The sequence below is a fragment of the Argentina anserina genome, chromosome 5 (assembly GCF_933775445.1).
Source record: "Argentina anserina chromosome 5, drPotAnse1.1, whole genome shotgun sequence".
Classification (NCBI taxonomy): domain Eukaryota; kingdom Viridiplantae; phylum Streptophyta; class Magnoliopsida; order Rosales; family Rosaceae; genus Argentina; species Argentina anserina.
In genome coordinates, this window is record NC_065876.1 from 22,793,479 (window position 1) to 22,813,774 (window position 20,296).

Consider the following 20,296-nt stretch of genomic DNA (forward strand, 5'->3'; position numbering starts at 1 on the left):
TGACCTTTTCAAAATATGGATCGACAATGGGTTGTACCACAATTTGATACAGTACAGTACTATGGTATTAGATGATGCGAGCTTTTCAAGGAAATAGACTACATTGAAGATTTTGACATTCCAGTTTGCTACATATTTACCAGTTGCAAAAATGGGCGGAAATGTTGAAGTCAAGGCACTAGAATCAGTTCATTTAATTAGTTTACAGTGTGCTGCTTAATATACATGATAAGTGATTCACTTAAGATTATCCTAAATACACTTGAGCATTGTTCACAAGATATATATATACATACTTGGAGAAAACTGTTTGCAATTTTACAAGTTGTCAGTTGGTTTTTTTTTAGTAGTGACCACGCCTAAATTTTTTTTAATGTGAGACTATGGAGTGTCAGCTAGTCCAAACAACAAACTGAAAGAGCAGCAAGTCTATGAAAATGTAAGGCACCACATCAACCTTAAAGTCCAAGAGTATAAAGATATTTACATATGACCTCAAGCTAAATTGATCGGGATCCAACTCCAAATTGCGGTTAGTACCTGCTGACTGCTGAGCAGCATATTGAAATGTCACGCAACCTTTTCCGTTGCCACCAACTGAACAGCAGCGCCTGAGCCTTTTACTAACCAGTAACAGTGACCGTTAAATGGTCGAATGTGATGAGTCCAAGGTAAACTGAATGCCTCTGGTCATTAATGGTCGAATGACATCAGCATCTTTCAAAAATCCTGTACAGCTTTTCAAGTGAAGCAACCTACGAAAAACAAGGATATTCTCATATCAATCTCAGAAGTCAAGAATCACATGGTAAATGCAGCATTCTTATATCATTGTTGAACATGAAATAGTAAATGCAGTAATATAAGCATCATATATCCCAGCAAACTTGGAAAGGAGAAAAGATAAAGAGAGGAAATTGGAAGGTCATGCTCCTCTGTGACGCAGCCAGCCAGCATGTGGTTACACAACGACCTTGATGCATTAACAAATTAGTCCTTGATACTTAAACATAAATAGTCATCTGAGATTTTCCGACTTGTTTCTTAAACCTCAGTTGCACCTTGAAACATGAAGACCATGTTGGAGTAATAGTAAATACGGTAATCTCCCCCCAAACAATTTATAAACTTTCAGTGAAGTGTGCATGTGAATCATGCAGTAGTACTCAGAAATCAAGATAATTAAGGGATCCAAAGAAAAATAACTTACCCGAACAAAAGTTCCATTTGTAGCCATAGAATTTGGTGGCTTAAAAAAGAGCCTCATTGATGGAAACAATACATGCTGGATTGACCATTCACGCTGTGCCCATGCAGTCTCTGCCTCTGCAACTAGTTCATGCTCGATTTCGTCATCAGTAATCATATCATCCCCAGCTGCAAACGGCAAAAGCCACTTCAATGTGCATGGGACTACTATTGAAGTGTAAAAGGATAAAGATGCAGAAGAAATGACACCCTTGTCTATCACTTTAATTTCAACTTAAAGAATAAAGTTGTTCATAACTTGATGCTTTCAGATGTATGTAAAGCAAACTTATTCAGTTAGGCTTTACAAAAAGTGATTCTCATGAAAGGAATGAAAAATACATCCTTTCCTTACTGTCATATAAAAGAAAATATATAACTTGCTATCCTCCATTGGATTGTCTTATCTTGTGCATTTTTATAGAAATTTCAAAAGGCCAAAAAAGAAAAAAAGAAGAAAGAAAACCAAATTCAATCACATAATAAACATTTATTTAATGCTAGGTTATGCACCAAATTTACTCCTAATATCATAGATAATAATGCCGAGTTGCCGACTTCAAGAAAAGGTTATGACTTAAAGAGATTTGGGTATAATAATAGACAATCAACATCAGGTGCCTCCAATACTGCACAATTCGCTCGGACCCAGGTTTTTCAAAATGACAATTTGAATTGTTGTGCCTCTGTTCTAAGTACACTCTTCCCAGAAAGTTAGTTTAGATGTCTTATGTATTTCAGGAAGAATCCATCAAGTTTGTTGACAAGATTAGCATGAGAATGTATAGCAAGTTTAAAACACACTCAAATCTGAGTCAACGTTTGAGAGTTGGCCACACTGTTGCACAAGTACCACCAACCCTCTATCGTATCCCTTTGAATCAATCTTGAACTATTTGGCATTCTCTCAAACCCTGTTATATCTGGACTCTTGATTTCACATTACTCAGAATTATTTACCTAAATACATATATTTAATGAGTTGCTTTGCTTGGCTCCTGTTTCTAAAGGTTAGAGACTACAATTAAGACTTCTTTCTTCTCATAAGCCTCTCAACATTTAATTAACACCAGCATAATTTTTCATATGTTCCAAAAAAAATCAACTCTTTAACTATTACATTTACTGAGAAAGCTTCTGCCTCAGAAAACTGTCATAAACAGATGAACATGTCCTCAAAAAGGATAAAAATCTATAATATATCTATATACTGGACCATTTAAACCACTAATCTTACACATAAGAAAACTAACAAATCATTTTAATACTACCCTGTGAACAGATATGCAGAAAAAGAATCAGGCTGTAAGCTAAAGTACTGCTCTTTACTCATAAGAAAACTAACATACCAGTACTGCAAGGGAGACTTTCTTCATTATTCCTGAAGGACTTCCTTTTTCGGTAGAATTGCAGACCATCACCAGATGGGTTGGCTAACATAGGAGGATGCATGGCGTAAAAGTTTCCAAGTGCAGCTGAAATAACTTGTAAGCAATTTTTCTCGTCTTCCCAATCAACCTATAATATAAACAGACACCATGGTTTGCTCAACAAAAAGTAAATTTCTTCAGAGAGAAAGAAGCATGAAACTATTATCTAGACACCACTAAAGTTCACACACTTAACATGTTCTCTTGGACAAGTAAACTCACATGAACCCTTAGTTCTTAACACGCTTTGCATATTATGAAGTACAAAGTTAATTATTACATGCTGAGTCAATTCAATGAACTATTCAGCCAGTCCAACTTTATTAGTACCAAAGACGAATGTCCCAGGCCCAATTTGACCACATTCCAACCCGCGTAATATTCTATTCAACTCAATTTTACAACATGAGGATGAATGTTGAGTAATAGAGTCCTACACTGAGTACATTGACCTTTGTATCTCAATATACAAAAGCCTTAGGGCTTCTCGATCTATTACACATCTGTTTTAGAACACCTGAGGATATATTCCAAATGTAGGAGAAATAGGATTCAGGAGCCACACTCAAGCCAATGATACATTGTAATTAAATAACATGATAAGATTATGTGAAGGAACTTACATCGTTGGCCAAACAAAGCGCAAATTCCGGGAGACGATCCATGTCAGGTGTATATTGGTCAAGTACAACTGGAAGCCTAGACAAATTTCCATCTTTATCGATGTGAATGGAGAAGTACTCATCTATCAGATCAGCCTTCTCTTTCAATAGTTCTGTATTCATCTGCAAAACTAAATTCTTTTAATAATAATAATAATAATAATTTTAATATTAATATTAAGCAAGGGCAGCTGAAATAAACAAGTATGACATAGTAAAAGGGCCAAGAGTTAATTTTAGATGGTAAAATATTTTATTAAACAATGTTAGGGAACAAGGACAAATTTAATCAACAAAGCAAAAGTTCTCTTCGTTAGCTAAGAAACAGGAGGACAAAATAGAATCCAAAGATATCTTTATAGCGTTATACATTCTTAATTTATTTCAAAAAACAAATTTTCGAAAATCTTAACAGCCTATATACAAGACTACAGCACAGAAAAAGGGAAAACAATTTCCAATGAGAAAAGAGATCTAAAAAGCAAATCAAACAATACTTTAAAAATATTAATACGTTCGACAGAAAGCTGATATAATTAAATTTTAAGAAAGTGAGTACATTACTTCAGCAATCTTCTCATTTAGTTCATCATTCTTAGTGGGTTTGGGATCTGTGTCCCCCTCTTTCAGTGCCAGCACAATTAACTCCTTAAGCGGGGCAGGGTTGCTTAATTGTATGGCATTGAAGTGGGCAAATCGACGTAGAACTTGCTGATACATGAGCTCTTTGCTGTAAATTTATTAGAAATTCATATATAAATGGCAAGTCAGGGGAAACAGTTTGTTATAGAAGAGGAATCATTATCAATGGAAAATACAGGCAACAAAGCACATGAGTCACGGATATGATCTCAATACAACCAAATGTGGGATGATTAGCATTATCTATCTAACGAAGAGATGACCAAAAACTAAACTAAAATTAAAAGAAATTTCGAGAGCTTATATAAACCAATGTCTATGGATCTCAACGCAACATCAATGTATCCTTTCTTAAGACAAAAGGAAAAAAAAATATATAAAATAGATCATAGTAGAACAAGGTGAGTCATAGGTTGTATATTCTGGGTTGGAAGAAGAAAGACCTTAGTCTTGGAGTGCTGTGATGGTCAATTTTTTCGGTGGTTAGGGTGGGAGAACTGGACAACTTTCGATGAAGAAGAAGTGGATCTTTATATGGGAACATTTAGGTTTGGGGCTTTCTTATGGAAGTTGTTTCTTCAAAAAATTTCAGCTTACCTTATTCTACTGTTCGTTAAGTTTGAGATTGTCTGTGAATGTCAGAGCTTACAAATCCAGGAGGATCATGCTTAGGAGCTTAGGAAGAAATCCTCAAGATATTTAGACATGGATGCACAAAGGATTGTAAGCCCAAAGTTCATCCACCCCTTCTTGTTCCAATAGTACTAATATTTATTTCCCATACAGGAGATGCAAAACTACAGACATGCAGAATTTATTGCACTACTAAGAAAGGGGACACTAATAAATTCAGTACTTGATGCTACGAAGTAAAAGAACTAATAAACTTATCGTCTTATTAGTTATTACGACAAGTTTAAAGCAGCATGTACCTTAAGCTCACTACATTTGCAAGGTAGAGGTGAGTGTCATGCTGAAGCAATGCAAAAACGTCATCTGCCATTCCAATATACGTGCAGTGTCTCACAATGTCTAGCATACCTACAAAAGGAAAAGCCTAAGTAACAGATATCCAGTAGCTACAGAATAAATGCTTCGACCATATGACAGACCAGAATAAAAAGTAAAAAGTAAAATAAAACTAAAAAGTAAAATAAAATTAGAGTACCAGAATGACAATTGCTATCAATTTCAGCAACAAGCTCTTGAATGCTAGTTAGATCAGCAGTTTCCTTTGGGTTCCTTCTTTGTCTAACAAACGATCTATCAAGAAAGTATACAGAGGTAAATTAATATACATATGTTATATGAAGTTAAGAAGTTAAAAAGCTTCTTACGTAGCAGATGAAAAGTTATAAGAAAAAACCTTAAAAAACAGAAGTACGATGGAATAATCAATCAAAGAAAATAAGAAACCTAACAACCTCCCAGTCAGACAAACCACATCAAGCATAGCACAGCAAAGTCAATAAAGACTAGAAAAAATGACTGAACAAACAGATAATATTTTACATTATAATCAAGATTGAAATATGAAAACAACAGAAACATGCACTTTAAAGTCATTACCCCTTGTATTTCGGGAGTCTAACCACTTTGACAAACACAACCAACAAAATTTACAATTACATATTACGATGGTGTCTAGAAAAAACGTTGAGAAAGGATAAAGAGTATCATTTGATCATAGGCCAATAAACCAGATGCTTCTTTTGTGAAGGATAATTACAAGTGACAGCGATGTTTCAGATGGTTACGCACCTCGGTTACCCAATTTAACCCAACATTTACAGCGGTATTTGCACGAGTGTTCTCTCAACATCCACAGTTGAACACACCAAGTCTGTTGTTAAGCAATGCTCACCCATGCAAAGATGATATTAGTTCCATTCCAGCAAATCCGTATTCTTTTGTTTCTCTTGCTGTGTTAAACACAATTTAGTTTTGTGTCATTCAAATCCTATTGAGCTATCCTTCTTGGTTAACCTAAATCTAGTGACCGAAGTCTTGATCAATATATTACTTACATTTTCAATATTAATAAAGCAAGCTGAAGCCATTCAAACAAATAGCAAAATATAAACTAACCAAGCCCAAGAGGAAAGTTGACAGGAGAAGTGGTAGTTGTCGGTGACAATATTAGCCCAATTAATCAATTGGAAATGTCATAAACTAACCCAAGTCTTACAATGTAATTGTAACATAACCATTGTTGGAGGAATCAAGGTGGCTGGGTATGTTACTCACAATGGTATGCCCATTCATAAAGGCATTCATGCTTAATATGTTTGAAACTTGTTTTGAAGATGGGTTTGACTTGAAGTTTTAGTCATAAGACAGACCAGTTCCAACAGCTCTATCAGCCTGAAATAGAATTTCCAAGTCTTTTCACATGCTACTGACAACAGAAAGAGGACTAACAAGTGCAGCTATTTAAAGAGGTACATGACAGTTCAAGATTAAGAATTGTACCTAACAGCTGTCAAGCTAGTATTCTTAACAAGATGGCCATGAGGCTACTGACAACAGAAAGAGGACTAACAAGTGCAGCTATTTAAAGAGGTACAGTACAGTTCAAGATTAAGAATTGTACCTAACAGCTGTCAAGCTAGTATTCTTAACAAGATGGCCATGAGGCTCTGCTTGCAAGTAAACATGCAACCTTCCAGCAGGATCCAATGAATCTGTTCTGACCATTTTATTCACTGGAACCTTTTGTGATTTTGACCCTGTTTAAAATGCCTCTGAATTTTAGCGTTGGTAAAAATACCAGAAAAAGAGTATAATGTACATACAGAACAATATCATGCAAATATGAGAGAAGCAATCATAAGATAGACATTCTAAATGAATAAAACCTGACTGACCAGATGGCAAAGGATTTCTATTTAAATCCTTCCTGAAAATCATTGGGCTGGAAGAAGATGGTTCAACTGTCTGCATCAAGTATGACAGAAGTTACCACAAAAGGGCACATTTGATGGCAATATTCATTTGGCACATACAATATGGTAGAAAAAAGATACACATTTGACCCATTAACTTTACTAAGATGGTAGAAAATGTTTTTTCCTGACCTTTGTCCAACCATAAGACCCTCCATTATTTCCACTATACAAGCAAAGTTCAACTCATGATTATCGCAATCATTTTTTGCATATTCTACTATACCTGCTCCTGAAATATTTGAGTCTCATTGGAGCTTCTCAATCTTGATTCCACCACTGACTGTATCTTCTCAATTATAACTTCCTGATTCAGAAGACTCACCTGCGTATCAACAAACTAATTTAGTACGTATTTAGATTTATATTGGTGGTTTAAGAATTTGAAGGAAAAATGTTTAAACACCAAATGTTGCAATACAAAATTGAGGATTAAATATTTTAAGAATAAATAAATAACGAAAAACAAAGCTGACAATCTTTTGATATCTCAAAAATTAGTCAAATAAGACCAAGGTGTTCAGCAGAGAGAAGATTCCTTGGACAATCTGTGGATAGTCAGCAGATAACTAATTAGATTAGTTCTTACACAATGAATGTACATTGACAAACAAAATTGCTCGTATAGAGTATCAGATCAAATGTATTTGAAGTTATAGAACAGCTTAAATAAGATGGCATGCCATCTCCATTTCATCATGTTTATTAAACACATCTTATTTATATATGATATAGTAAAGGCCAATGATTTGATGTGAGATTTGAATTTTACATTTTGATTCCACAATTTCACAAAAAAACATGCCAGGTAGGTAAAACCGTAGTGTCATAATTTGCTAGTGTTCATTGCCAGGTAACTAAATATAGATGAGAGATATCCATCAGATCACGTTAATCGCAGGAGACCACCAAAGCTAGGATACACTTGGTACATCACTACTTTCCTGGCTACTTTCCAGACATTCAGACAAGGGAAAAATCAAAATTAGGAACAAACAACATATACCTCTCTCTTTGTCGGGTGAACATTCACATCAACATGTTCAGGTGGTAATACAATTGACATGTATATGAAGGGTTTTGATGCTTTAGGCAATGTAGCTGCATAAACAATTTCTAGAGCTCTCTTCAATGCAGTGCAATCCACCAATCTATCTGTGTTTCAAATAGAATTCAAACAAAAAAGAATTATAAATAATATGTAAACAATGAGTGACCTTTACCATCAGTATATAAATTCAGCCAAAAGGTCCAATCTGAACCCTAAGCATACAATCTGATCACTCATATAAAATAGAACTTCAGTTCTTTTCCAATCAACTATTATTCTATTATCATCTCTTCCCCTACATCCAATCTCACAAAGAAGTTTCTCCGTCCTTTGTCAGTTACCATATGATACCAAACTTCAACTTCGATTAATAAATGAAAATTAAGGGCGTGATTGACGAGAAACTATAACAGATAATTGATAACAAGTACAGTAGAGATGGAGGTTTGGGTTAGGCCCAGTTGGCTATCTTAAAAAGGGATCTGTATCTTTATGGTCTGAAAAGCCAGCTGCTTACCTAATCTGACCCCCTTAATAGCAGGGTAGTTTTTTCTTTTAAAAAAGAATCAGCTTTCTTTTTATTGAATAACAACAGTGATTTAGAACTTACTTTCAATTTATAGTTTTAGTAACTTTGTAATCGAAAGCTTCTGTTGAAACGACATCAAAATTGTTCATACCGTTTATGAAAAGCACCATAGTTATCTTCTTTGCAACATATTCAGAATTGGAGATAAAGCCATCCATCTGGAAAACTGAGCTAGACGGGTCCATGTCTGAAGCTTCTACTTTCATCAGACTGCGGGCAACTGACACCCCATAAACAGAACGAATCGCGTCAATTCTTGATAATGTGGCAACAGAACTAACATCTGCTCTACCGGCTCCATGCTGATAAATGTGGAATGATTTACCATATCAAAAAAAGCTCTACTAATGATCTTATACATGTTCTTTGTCATGCCAAAGCTTTTGTAAAAAATGCGTAAGACGCATACTAGTATATTAAATTAGTGAAACACTTTGATGTCGAATTACCTTTCTGCAGGAGAAGCTAACATTTGTGTGATGAATGGCCAAGCGGCTTAACAAATCAACAATCTTGGAATAATCATCGGCTGAATTCTGCAGATTCTTTTTCCGGGCAGACATGTTATAGAATAAGTTCTCAATCTGAAAGAACATAACAACTTAATCAAAACCTTGACCAAATTTTATCACATTGCACAAGTGGAAAGAAAAAAGAAACAGACTAATTTCGTTCCGTGTCGTTGACATTTCCCTACTTCAGTGGTTTCAAATTGTTTATACAGTAAATTGTTACGACAGCTCAGATTGCTTATAAATGAGTTTCATACCATTATCTGTGTTCCTTTAACGGCAGCACACGCCTTTGGCTCATTCTCCATGACTCCATCTTTATAAGAGACCCTAAATGTACCAACAAACCACATTTTCAAGACTACATTGTAACACCAACAAAGCCAATGACAAACCGAAAAGCCCATTTAATTCCAAACTGTATATTTCTTCCTAGAAAATAAAAACAAAATTGCCTCAAGAAAATACACACAGAACTTTCGTCGAACACTTAATGTGCATATACCTGTAGCCATGCAGCTGTCCTTTGGTGATCGTCGTCACCGTCACATGAGCCACATACGTCATACTGGCCAGAGCTTCACCTCTGAACCCCATGGACTTGATGGACTGCAAGTCCTCAAACGACGACAATTTCGACGTCGTGTGCCGCTCACACAGTATCGGCAAGTCCTCATACTACAGTAGAGTGCGAATTTCCACAATCAGAATAGTGATTTTTAACATTCCAGCGAGAATCAGAGAGAGAGAGAGAGTTTGGTGACTTACTCGGATTCCGTGGCCGTCGTCGGAGACTTGGATGAGTTTGAGGCCGCCGTCCTTGACGACGACGTTGATGGAGGAGGAGAGAGCGTCGAGGCTGTTCTCGACGAGCTCCTTGACGGCGGAGACGGGGCGTTGGATGACCTCACCGGCGGCGATTCGGTTGACAACGGACTCGTCTAGGCGGTGGATTTTGGGTGGCTCCGTCGTCACTTGCGCTTCTTCTACTTCCATTTTATTCCGACTCTCCGTTTTCGCCGTCTCAGACTCCACACCACCCGCCTTTTTAGTGCGTTATGAAAATGCTCACGTGCCAGCCCGATTTTTTTTTTATGTAATTGAATTTAGTCCTTAAAATTAAATCGATGAAGACAACTCGATCGTTATGGAAGATATTTTAAAATCAACGAAACTAATGCTTCAAAGAGGAAACTAGAATTCAAAAGAATGAAAAAACGATTACATAATTGAGTCTACTATTACAACTTTAATGACTAAATGACAACTTTTAATACTAATATTACTATTTTAACGACTCAAGTGTTAAAATAAATTTCATAACTTTAAAAATTCAAGTACACCTTTGAGGATAATAATACTACGTTGATGACTGATACAATAAAGTTGATGCATACTACGAATACGTTAATTTCCATCTAAATCCACCATATATTTGGATTATTTTCGATTAGTTTGAGCATGAGGTATTTCAAAGGGAAGGATGGGAAGCTAGCTAGTACGGCCTCGGAGGTTGAATTGTGCAAATTAGGTTTGAAATCACAAACATCATCACCTGCTTGTTCGTTGCTAATCAAGGGAGTTGATGACTACATATTCAAGTTGGTGTCATTACTCGGTGGATATGCTGGGAAAAAATTCAAGCTCCTCCTCAGTTTGGCGTACCAAGAAACGAAGACTGAAGGACTCTCATCGATCAGATGAAGCTGATTTGGGAACACAACATCAGCTTTGTACATTCATTCTGCATATGGATGATACTTTGCACCAAGGAACCTTCACTGATCAAAGAAGAATGCAATGGGAGCTTGAGGACTTTTAAGCTCAAGGGATAGAGGGTGCCTAAGATCTTGGAGTTTAGACTATCCTCAGCTCAATAATTATATACTGTAAGCACCATTTATATTACCGGTTGAGTTTCAATTCATTATTCATAGATGCATAAGGGGTTTTAGATAATCATCCAAGCAAACCAATCCTAGATCTAGCTAGGTGATTTTACCTCAAAACCTTCAGATGCACCATAAGGGATGCTACATATCACACTAGCAGGAACTCTTTCCCTTACCCCTTGGGATTTACCCCGACAAAGGCCAGCGGCCACGTATCATTTTGTATTTCCTAATTCTTTAAAGTTTAAACTTAGTCCTATTTCCATAAATCTTTTGAGACACTTCCTAGAAAACAAAAAAGAAGTCCTCCATTCAGATTTAACGAAATGAGTGACAGCACTTGCACCTGATCTTCACCCGCTACTGGTTCTAATTTCTAAATTTTGTTTCTCAGCTAATATGAAGAATTGCCGAACAAGTATATAATTAGTGTTAGTCTGAAAATGCAAAACGTCAAACGTATTATGGATGCTTACTGATTTAACATATGAAATAAATTCTAGTTAATTGAACATACAATTTTACAGACAATGAACAAATTGTCAAATCCTACGTATTTATCAATCTAGACTAAAACCTCTTAGTATTTAGAACTCAAAGGTGTCCCCAGTCGTTAAAATTGTCTGACTGCGAACAGCTTAAGAACCCCCATGGCGTCGATAGAGTACCGACCGATAAATGGTAGCGATGTGGAGGAAGACCACGAGTACAATGAGGAGATCATCCAAGAGACCGACTATACCAAATATTGCTGCAAGAATTATGTTATTATAGTAAATTAGCAATACTGAAAGCAACTCACAGATAATAAATATCTAAACCAAATGTAGTAAAGATCATCAGACACACCTTCTGGAATAAAGTCAACAGGACTGAGTACATAGGCACCACTTAGTATCATCTGCACATTTATAGGAAGGGTCATTGTCTATTTACTGTCAAATTCAACTCAATCCATATGACAAAAAGAGGTTATGAAGAGGCAAAACTACAGATCAAACAAATAGTACTAAAATATAATGTAATATCATCGAGATCCACATGTCAATCACTTTTCTTAGAATTTCCTAATTAAAGGACTCTTCAAAGCTACAAAGTTATATAAGGCTTTTGTCTAGCTCCTAAAATAAACTCTCGAACAATGACCATCTACTAAAATGTTGGTACCCACCCTGCCCAAAATATTTCTATAAGGCAGTAAAACGATCTTGTGGTACATCTCTCTAAAGCCGAAACCCAAGCCACACATATTAGCATGTGTAGTTGCAAATAAGGAAAGCCACATCCCCAAAAGGGCTCTTGAGAACAAATAATTATTCATACCAGCCAACCTGCTTGTAGGATAATTTTACTCAAACTTGGAGAACAAACTTTGTACAGTCTGGGCGAGACCAAAAGACGGCCTCATTTCTAATGACTTTACTGCATGTCTAAAGCTGCACAGATGTTATATATAGACGTGAACCAAGTTAGACAACTAGACAGAAATCCTTTGATCCCATGCCACTTTCCACTATACACTACAATTTTTTTTTTTTTTCTGAGAGTGCCAATATTCCAGGAGGAAATTGATTACAAAGTCGACCTTAGAGGCAAACCTCATGGAAAAGATAATTGCCCCATTGTACTTCATTCTTGATAATATTTCCTGATAACATCTTCCATCTTACATTTTATATCTTGTCTGGTATAACGCAGGAGTTTCTTATAACCAAAAAGAGATGATAAATGGATACTGATAACTTGGTGTGGTATATGTAAACACTCGGGCGTCTGTGTAAGTAAAAGATTGAAAACATATAAGAAAATTGATTGCATATTAGTGTCGTTCACTTAACTGCAATAATGACACGAGCCCTTATAACAAGGGGAAGTGATCTATGGGGATCCAATACTTCTCGTAATAGCCTCCGCAACAGAAATGGAAGGTCTTGCATTCTCTGTGGAAAAAAGACATGACATCAATTTCTGGTGTGAAATGCATAAAAAATGTCCATACAAAAATGTGTCAGAGAGAGAGAGAGAGAGAGAGAGATGCATAATACTACTCCACCACTGTCAAATATCAAAAACAGTTTGACAGACACAATCGAATAGGCATAATGGTAGTTCGTGCACAAACATAATAATCTTCCAGGGGAGATAAATTTACACCAGCTTTCACAAACCACACTCCCTTTGGCGTTTGTGTTGATATTACAGAACTAACCTAGCTTTTTCTGTCTTGTCTTTCTTGACCGTCTCTTCAACTCTTCGTTTTCTCCTTCTCGCTCCCTTTAATCATCTTCCTATCAATTGAATTTCTTGTTGTTCCTTAAATCTTCCTACCAAATTATATCTCATCTAAATCAATGTATTTATTTTTTTTTTTTATCTTAGCTGCAATATTTTTTCCTTATTTTTCATGATAACATAAACATGTGTATCTACCAAGGAAGGTAATACAGATGTGAGAAGGTGAGTACCTGAATGAGTCCTCTGGATTGACCTCCAAAATAGCGATTATACGTTTCAATCTTGCGTAGAATTTCAGCCACCTCAGGCGTATTACGTTGCCTCAATGAAGCCTCAGTTGGAACCAGCAAATTTATCTGGCGGCGACAGAGAGGGCATTTGCAAGGCTGAAGAGCTGATCCATGATCCCAAACAAGCATAATACATCTACCTGGGGAAGGACACAATGATGCATTATTAGTTTATTTGAATTCAACACATAACATTATACATACTATATATTACATCTGATAGAATTGTGATACTTGGAGCTTGCTATAAAGCAAAAATGATGGTGCTACTTATCAAACAGCCATTATCCTCTATTTGATCCTTACTAATGTGATATGCAGTTGAAGAAAATGATTCTTATTGATTCAATTGCAATTACATGCCTTACAATATATGGGAATCAGTATGGGCTATTTACAGAAAGCAATAAAGGTGTAATAACAACAAATATCTAAACTGATGCATGATCAAACAGCAGTAGCAAGGTGTATGCATAATCAAAGTAATTACACCTATATCAGATCATCTAATTGAGCAGATTGTGGGAGTGATTGAATCTCTTTAACAGCAGTATACAATAAATGTACAATTCATCATTGAGAAAGTGTGTTAAAGATATGGGAATTCTTAGATTTCCATAGTCCATAACAAGAAATGGCGAAAACGAAACACTCAATGAAAAAGAACGTAACTGTATGCATGATTATAGATATCTCCATAATGAAGACTGACCCTCTTCCTACTTCCCCCATTTCTTATGTGTTTTAGAAATGAAATTCATCAGTCTCATTACTCACATCATTGGTCTTTTTTCGATATAATTTAAACAAACATAAAAGCATTTCCCTCCAGCTCCTCGAACAATCTAAAATTTAGCTAGTCAAGATTCATCTTTTCTAAACATTATAATTGCAAAGTATTTTTGCACAATATAACCCAATAGTATACAGGACGAAACCTCTTGTTCAAAATTTTATAAGTTCATACAGAGATCAAGGCATGTAGTAACTTTTCAAGTATTTGTCCTTGGTATGAATGCAGGAACTAGGCCGTTAGTATCATGAAATAAATGAAGAATGAAAGGCCCCCTTGACGAAGCAGCCTCAGGTTCAAACACCATATGACTGGAACTTCTGGGAACCTTCACGACAGATCCCAACCATTTACATAAACAAGGTACTTTATCCATAAGACTCAATGAGGTGCCTGAGTTCAAAGGAGGTAGTCCATTCATTGCTATAAGGAATGATTTGAAGCAGCACCTAAATGCTTTGCTGTCCCTCTGCCCCTCCTATCCTGGAAATGGGATTCAGGCCAACCCTACACTATTTAGGAGACCGGGAAGTCTAGCAAATATCTAGGAGGTACCATGACTCCATGAGAGGGATCAAATCTCAGAACACACAGGAGAAATACATTGGCCTGTAAACTCCTACAAACCCCTCCAACATGGTCAATTTGGGTACATTTGGATTTATAGGGAAACACTAGCATTTCATGTGGATGATAAGGGGGGTTTTGGGGGTATGAGTGATTGCAACTAGCTAATGAACTTGAGCAATATTAATAGCTTATATTCATGATACTCGTGTATAAATTTGATTATTTAGTGAAATGCGAGAAGTCAAAGACTTTTGGATAAAAAGAATGTAGCCAAATCCCTCTTTTTCTTAGATAATAAAATCTTAAGTGGAATCATAAAGACTACCACACTGAAAACTTGATCCTTCTAGTACAACCCTAGCCCCCAAATGGACCTCTACAACTCCCCCATCAGTGCATCTCAATTCTCCTTCACAAGAACAACTCCGGTATCTAAATCTCCATCTTTACCTAACTGTGTCATATGTGAAACTAAATACCAAGTGACTGAACAAAGCAAAATCCTAAATAAGGTTCTTAACTGCTTTTCGAACCAACTTCTCTTCAAAACATCAAAACCAACACTTTAAAAGGCCATAGCAACTACAACCAGCTTCCAAGACACCACGAAATTTTACCTGCTTCTCTACAGTTGTACTGTTACAGCAACATAGAGAAATTCCCCGCAGCACCACAAAAACCGTGTAATCCATCATTCCTCAAACATCACAACAAAAACCGTAAACCTTATTACTCTATTCTTAGCTTTTCAACCCGGTATTACATAATCACGAAAATCTGAAACTTAAACTTACTACAAATACAACTACCATTAACAACTTTGTCTATCGGCTTTCGCCACTTAGCTAAACTTGGATTAAGTAATTCTTAAAGTCTCTAGAATTCAGAAATTACAATCGCATAGCTTAAGAACAATTTGCATTATGCGCCCTAAACCAATTGTTCGATACGAACTAAAAATTGAATCAAAATGTAAAAGACCTATCTCAATTCGCAACAATAGGGAAGATTAAGGGGATCCGAAAGAGATTGAAGAGTGCGAATTGGGAATGAGAAGAGAGAGGGGAAAAGTGAGGTTACCGCAAAACCAGTGAGAGCAATTGGCTTGGCAAGGAGTGTTGAAGCCGCCGTGGCAGACGGAGCACAAATCGTTCTCAGGAGGAGCCTCCATTCCGATCTCTCTCTCTCTCTCTCTCTCTCTCTCTCCCTTTCTTCGTTTTCAAATGTCTCAACAACTTTCAGGGCTGGTCTGTTTGCATTTCGCTTAAACGGTAAGAAACCTATCTATCCAGAGATTTATCGCAACTTTTTCACTTTTTATGTAATATGCAACGGTTTGTTTCGATTAAAAGTAAGAATATGGAATGCGTGTGAAATACCGTTAATGAGGGGATTGAAGTGAACCTCATGCATCATATTTGAGACATCTTTCAGTTCATGAGCGTCAGTACGTCAATTCTTATAAATGGGAAGAAAAAAATTAATTAAGTGAGTTTTTCAGTTAAAAGTAAAAATATGATCAGGTAAAAGAAGAAGTACGTAGAGGTAAAAATCACTTTAGAACTTGAAGTATAGGGCCCACCATTTTGGCCTAACCGCGTATATATATAGTTTTGAAGATAATGATTTTGTTAAGTCTGGAGTCTGGACTCGAAAGCAGCAGAGACTCCCATGACTTGTACGGCCTTCAATCTCACCCCGAGCCCCCTTTTCCGTTCAACGACGACCCAAATCCGAAACCCACACCCGACCTACCATTACGGTTTCACCCGCAAGCTGAAACGATGCCGTTTCATCCCCAAGGCCACCTCCTTGGAGCTCCCGCTGCTCCCCTTCCCCTTGACCGAGGCCAGCAACATTCTCTTCAATCTCACTTATCGCTTTGTACTTTTTACTTGTGGAGTAATTCATCTATTCTGCTGCGTTGACTAATTTACTGTACCCATTTTCAGGTTCTGGTTCCATCCGAGAGTAAAACACTGCATTTGTATGAAGCAAGATATCTTGCTCTACTCGAGGAGGTACTAGCTTCAAATTTTGGTCATTTTTAAACATTTGTAGTGCAATTGGGGGTTATCTTGTATCAGTCACGCTAACAATGTTAAATTCAACGTATTGTGGTTCAGTCATTGTCGAATTGCAAGAAGTTCTTTGTTCATTTTGTGCTGGATCCTATTATCATTGATGATTCATTGGAAGAAGCATCATTTGCAGCCCGGAATGGTTGTTTGGTCTATATTGAAAATGTAAGCTTCCCGCATTTTCTTTTCTGTTGAAGAGTTTCCGAGTTTCTATTATGAACTAATATCAGTTCCAGTATTCTGCAGGTTGAGAGATTAGAATTGGGAGCATTAGTCTCTATAAGAGGGATTGGACGTGTAAAGATTATCAAATTTGTGCAGGTGAGTAACAAGGGATGGGGGCTGGTCTGTCATAAAGTTACTCGTATGTATAATTCTTCTGTTACAATGCGAAGAGTCATACAAGAGATGATTTACACATTGGTTTTTTTTTTTGTTTTCTTATTGAAGATCCTCAAATGAGCACCTATTTCTCATATCAGTCGTATGTTACAGATAAAATTTGGACAAGTGAGATGCATGTCAGTGCGTCTCAACATTTCACTTATGGGCAGACTTCATTTATAAACCTTAATTTGTGTATACAGTGAAGAACTTCCCATATTAGTGGTTTCCACATATATGAGTGATTATTCATTTTGATATTAGATAGTACTTTTGGTTATATCAAATTTATTGGTGACTTGTTTTTGATAGTTCAATTACTTCAATAACTTATCAGGAATCTGGTGTTTTGATCATGAATCTTGAAACCTAGGTATATAAATTTAATACTTATATTGAAAACAAATTAAAGTGTTAGGATATCTGACAGCACCTAGCCAGTTTTCTATTTTGTCTGATGGACCAAAGAGAAGGCATATGATTTTTCTGTATTCCTGCTCACATCCCCGTTACCCCTGTTTATTGGGAGTAATATCTTTGATTCTTCTTTTCACCGATCTCTTATGTTCTTGTGGCTTACTCTAATGATTCATAAATGTGGGATTGCACTTTGTTTTGCAGGGAGATCCGTATTTGAAAGGTGTTGTCATACCCGTGCAGGACAGGGTACCTGACAGCGTAAGCAGATTAAGCCCCAAAGTTATGCAAGTAAAAGAGGCTCTGTGTAGTTTAAATAGTTTGGAAATCAAACTAAAGGTGCAATCTCGTCATTCTTGAATCATGACTTTCAGAGGTCTTAATGCTTTTTTTTATTTGGTATAGTAATAAAATGCTAAGAGGCAAAGTCAAAGTGGAGCGTGGTTAGCAGAAAAAGCTTCTAATCGATATATGGCCGATTTATTCTAACATTTTGTTGGAAGATCGATCTTATCATTGCTCAATTCATTTCAAGTTCCACATTATGGTTCTCTCACCAAACATTATATTCCATTTTGGCTTATTCATTAAATCATCTCTCTAGCAAGCATTATTGCATCTATGTTGTGAAAGTACCTTAATGTTTCTCTCTAGCAAGCATTATATACTGCTCATATTATTATTTTTCACTAGGCTCCAAAGGACGCACCTTTACAGACTGAAATTGCCAACTCTCTGATGTGGGTGGAAAAGGAACTACAAGTGGACTATGATTTAGCTTTCTTTCCGTCCTTGGCTGAGCGTGTTTCCTTTGCGGCACTTCAACCCGTGTCAGGTAGTTTCCCCTGTACATGTTGATTTCTGATACAGTGTCTAGAAAGTTATAGTTCCTCGATTTTACTGCCCCGCGCCGGGGGGTAAAAAATTCTTGATGGAAGCTACATGCATCACATTTTGGCTTGACCATTTTCTTATTTCCTATATGGCTTGTGGATGGTCTTTTATTTCGTATTTATTAAGGATCAAGTTGTAGGGGTCATTTTTCGTATAATGCGAAACATTTATAAACAATTTTTTCTTTTCTTTAAATTTTCTTAGAATTTAAAGCATTTCATTTTCAATTTTCTAATTTTTCGTTTGAGTTCTTCAAAATGGGGTCAAGATAATGACTCTATTTTAAATACAAATACAGATCTGCCTTTCTTTCTTCTTTTTTTAACATCTGTAACCTGGTGCAGAACTAGAATGGTGTTGGTTTCTTTTCTACTGTGCCTTAGTATCTGCAAGTTTGTTTCATCTCCTTTGAGTTTTGGTTTGGCGTCTTTGCACCTGTTTTCTGGGATTGTCAGTTCCGTATTTCACAGCGTTTACATGCTGAAACATCTGGACTTATTTTGTTAAAATTTGGGCATATAAGTTTTCAAGTTTGAGGCTTTCAATGAGAGTGCAAAAGTAGTGATCTTGCTCTGCAATAGCACCAAGTTTCCGACAGTGACCTTAGTAAAAACTCTTCTGTTGCAAGTCGGTCACATATATGCATTAGCATGCTACGATAGTTATATTAACTCGGCTGTAATGTCTGTGGTGAAAATCTCAACTAGGATGTCAAAGTCGACCACTTATCCATGCGTTTGTGACTCCATTATCTGTTCTTATAAGGTGGTGCAAAACACCCAAAAATGTGTTCAATCATGCAAGTTACTCCAAAAGTTCTTACTCGGAGTCCTGTAGTCCAAGTTGGAGTATTGGGTTGTTCTCCGCCCGTGCATGGCATGTATGAACCTTATTAGGCCCACATTTATCATTTATCTTTATACAAGATCTGTTGTGGTAGCTGGTTGAAAGGATTATGTAAAATGAAGCATATCATATGTGCAGGTGGTCACAACCTTCCTTGATAATTTTTAGGAACTTCACATTTGTACAATAGCTTATAAAGTGCCGAGGTTATTTCTAGACTTCTATGACCAACAGATAGGAAGGGATGTTGATTGTATTTCAATACACCACCAGAGACTCTGGTATAGGGATGTAGAAGCTGATCCTGTAAAAAATCGTACTATTTGTGCATTTCCTCATCTAGTTTAAATTCACTGTGGTTTCCTTATGCCGCAGGATCAAGTCAATCGGAACTTCTTAAACTGCAGCAAGAAAAACTAAAGGCAATGGAGCTGAAAGACACAATGCATAGGCTAGATAATTCATTGCAATTCATCAAAGATAATATCTCCATGGTTGCAGCCAAGCTTGCTATACAATCAGTGGAGATGAAGTGAGTTGTGTCAGGGGTTGAATCATGGAACTCCATTGAGTGTGGCAAGTGGCTACGGACATTCCATTTAGCTGTGATTATCGTTAAACTGTCCGATTAGGGTAGCTGAAGTAAGTATATATCTCCTTGTATGGTTATACATTTTCCTTTCTTTTTTTGTAAAAAGAGTTCTAATGCGCCTACCCTAAGTATTTTAATTAATGAAGCCATAGAATACACTAGCTATACTAATTGTACTACGAACAAACATCATAACAAATACTAGTGCGACTTTTTCATTTGT

The 20,296-nt window shown here is 36.5% G+C and overlaps 3 protein-coding genes across 5 annotated transcripts; 1 reads left to right on the forward strand and 2 right to left on the reverse strand.

Annotated features, from left to right (window-relative positions):
* Positions 1-354: 354 nt before the first annotated feature.
* LOC126793317 (DNA mismatch repair protein MLH1) lies at positions 355-10,118 on the reverse strand. 2 transcript variants are annotated; one of them, XM_050519803.1, is made up of 16 exons: positions 9,848-10,118; positions 9,585-9,757; positions 9,337-9,409; positions 9,017-9,151; positions 8,659-8,869; positions 7,934-8,082; positions 7,154-7,252; positions 6,850-6,919; positions 6,576-6,711; positions 5,151-5,245; positions 4,915-5,023; positions 3,905-4,070; positions 3,302-3,463; positions 2,598-2,766; positions 1,211-1,377; positions 355-755 (listed from the first exon to the last, which is right to left on the reverse strand). In XM_050519803.1, the coding sequence occupies exons 1-16, from the start codon at positions 10,073-10,075 to the stop codon at positions 711-713; spliced, it is 2,187 nt and encodes a 728-aa protein (XP_050375760.1). In that variant the 5' UTR covers positions 10,076-10,118; the 3' UTR covers positions 355-710. The 2 variants fall into 2 exon arrangements, with proteins under 2 accessions (XP_050375760.1, XP_050375759.1); XM_050519802.1 differs by having other exon boundaries at positions 6,841-6,919.
* Positions 10,119-11,421: 1,303 nt separating this feature from the next.
* LOC126793330 (uncharacterized) lies at positions 11,422-16,080 on the reverse strand. The gene is made up of 5 exons (XM_050519820.1): positions 15,940-16,080; positions 13,437-13,636; positions 12,810-12,911; positions 11,821-11,872; positions 11,422-11,722 (listed from the first exon to the last, which is right to left on the reverse strand). Exons 1-5 carry the CDS (start codon positions 16,028-16,030, stop codon positions 11,610-11,612), a joined length of 558 nt encoding a protein of 185 aa, XP_050375777.1. The 5' UTR covers positions 16,031-16,080; the 3' UTR covers positions 11,422-11,609.
* A 431-nt stretch (positions 16,081-16,511) lies between these two features.
* Positions 16,512-20,234, forward strand: LOC126794734 (uncharacterized). Of its 2 annotated transcripts, none has more exons than XM_050521505.1 (7): positions 16,512-16,707; positions 16,812-16,880; positions 16,986-17,105; positions 17,187-17,261; positions 17,946-18,080; positions 18,435-18,576; positions 19,857-20,234. In XM_050521505.1, the coding sequence occupies exons 1-7, from the start codon at positions 16,531-16,533 to the stop codon at positions 20,015-20,017; spliced, it is 879 nt and encodes a 292-aa protein (XP_050377462.1). In that variant the 5' UTR covers positions 16,512-16,530; the 3' UTR covers positions 20,018-20,234. The 2 variants fall into 2 exon arrangements, with proteins under 2 accessions (XP_050377462.1, XP_050377461.1); XM_050521504.1 differs by lacking the exon at positions 19,857-20,234 and adding an exon at positions 19,343-19,802.
* Positions 20,235-20,296: the final 62 nt, after the last annotated feature.

Coding starts and splice junctions, on each gene's coding strand:
- LOC126793317 (XM_050519802.1), bottom strand. CDS start 10,075: ATGGAAGTAGAAGAAGCGCAAGTGACGACGGAGCCACCCAAAATCCAC. Junction 7,253..7,933: donor TTCACCCGACAAAGAGAGAG/GTATATGTTGTT, acceptor GTTGATACGCAG/GTGAGTCTTCTGAATCAGGA. Junction 4,071..4,914: donor GCAAATGTAGTGAGCTTAAG/GTACATGCTGCT, acceptor ATAAATTTACAG/CAAAGAGCTCATGTATCAGC.
- LOC126793330 (XM_050519820.1), bottom strand. CDS start 16,030: ATGGAGGCTCCTCCTGAGAACGATTTGTGCTCCGTCTGCCACGGCGGC. Junction 12,912..13,436: donor AATCCAGAGGACTCATTCAG/GTACTCACCTTC, acceptor TTTTTTCCACAG/AGAATGCAAGACCTTCCATT. Junction 11,873..12,809: donor GGGCTCGTGTCATTATTGCA/GTTAAGTGAACG, acceptor ATAAATGTGCAG/ATGATACTAAGTGGTGCCTA.
- LOC126794734 (XM_050521504.1), top strand. CDS start 16,531: ATGACTTGTACGGCCTTCAATCTCACCCCGAGCCCCCTTTTCCGTTCA. Junction 16,708..16,811: donor TCCCCTTCCCCTTGACCGAG/GCCAGCAACATT, acceptor ACCCATTTTCAG/GTTCTGGTTCCATCCGAGAG. Junction 17,262..17,945: donor AGATTATCAAATTTGTGCAG/GTGAGTAACAAG, acceptor TTTGTTTTGCAG/GGAGATCCGTATTTGAAAGG.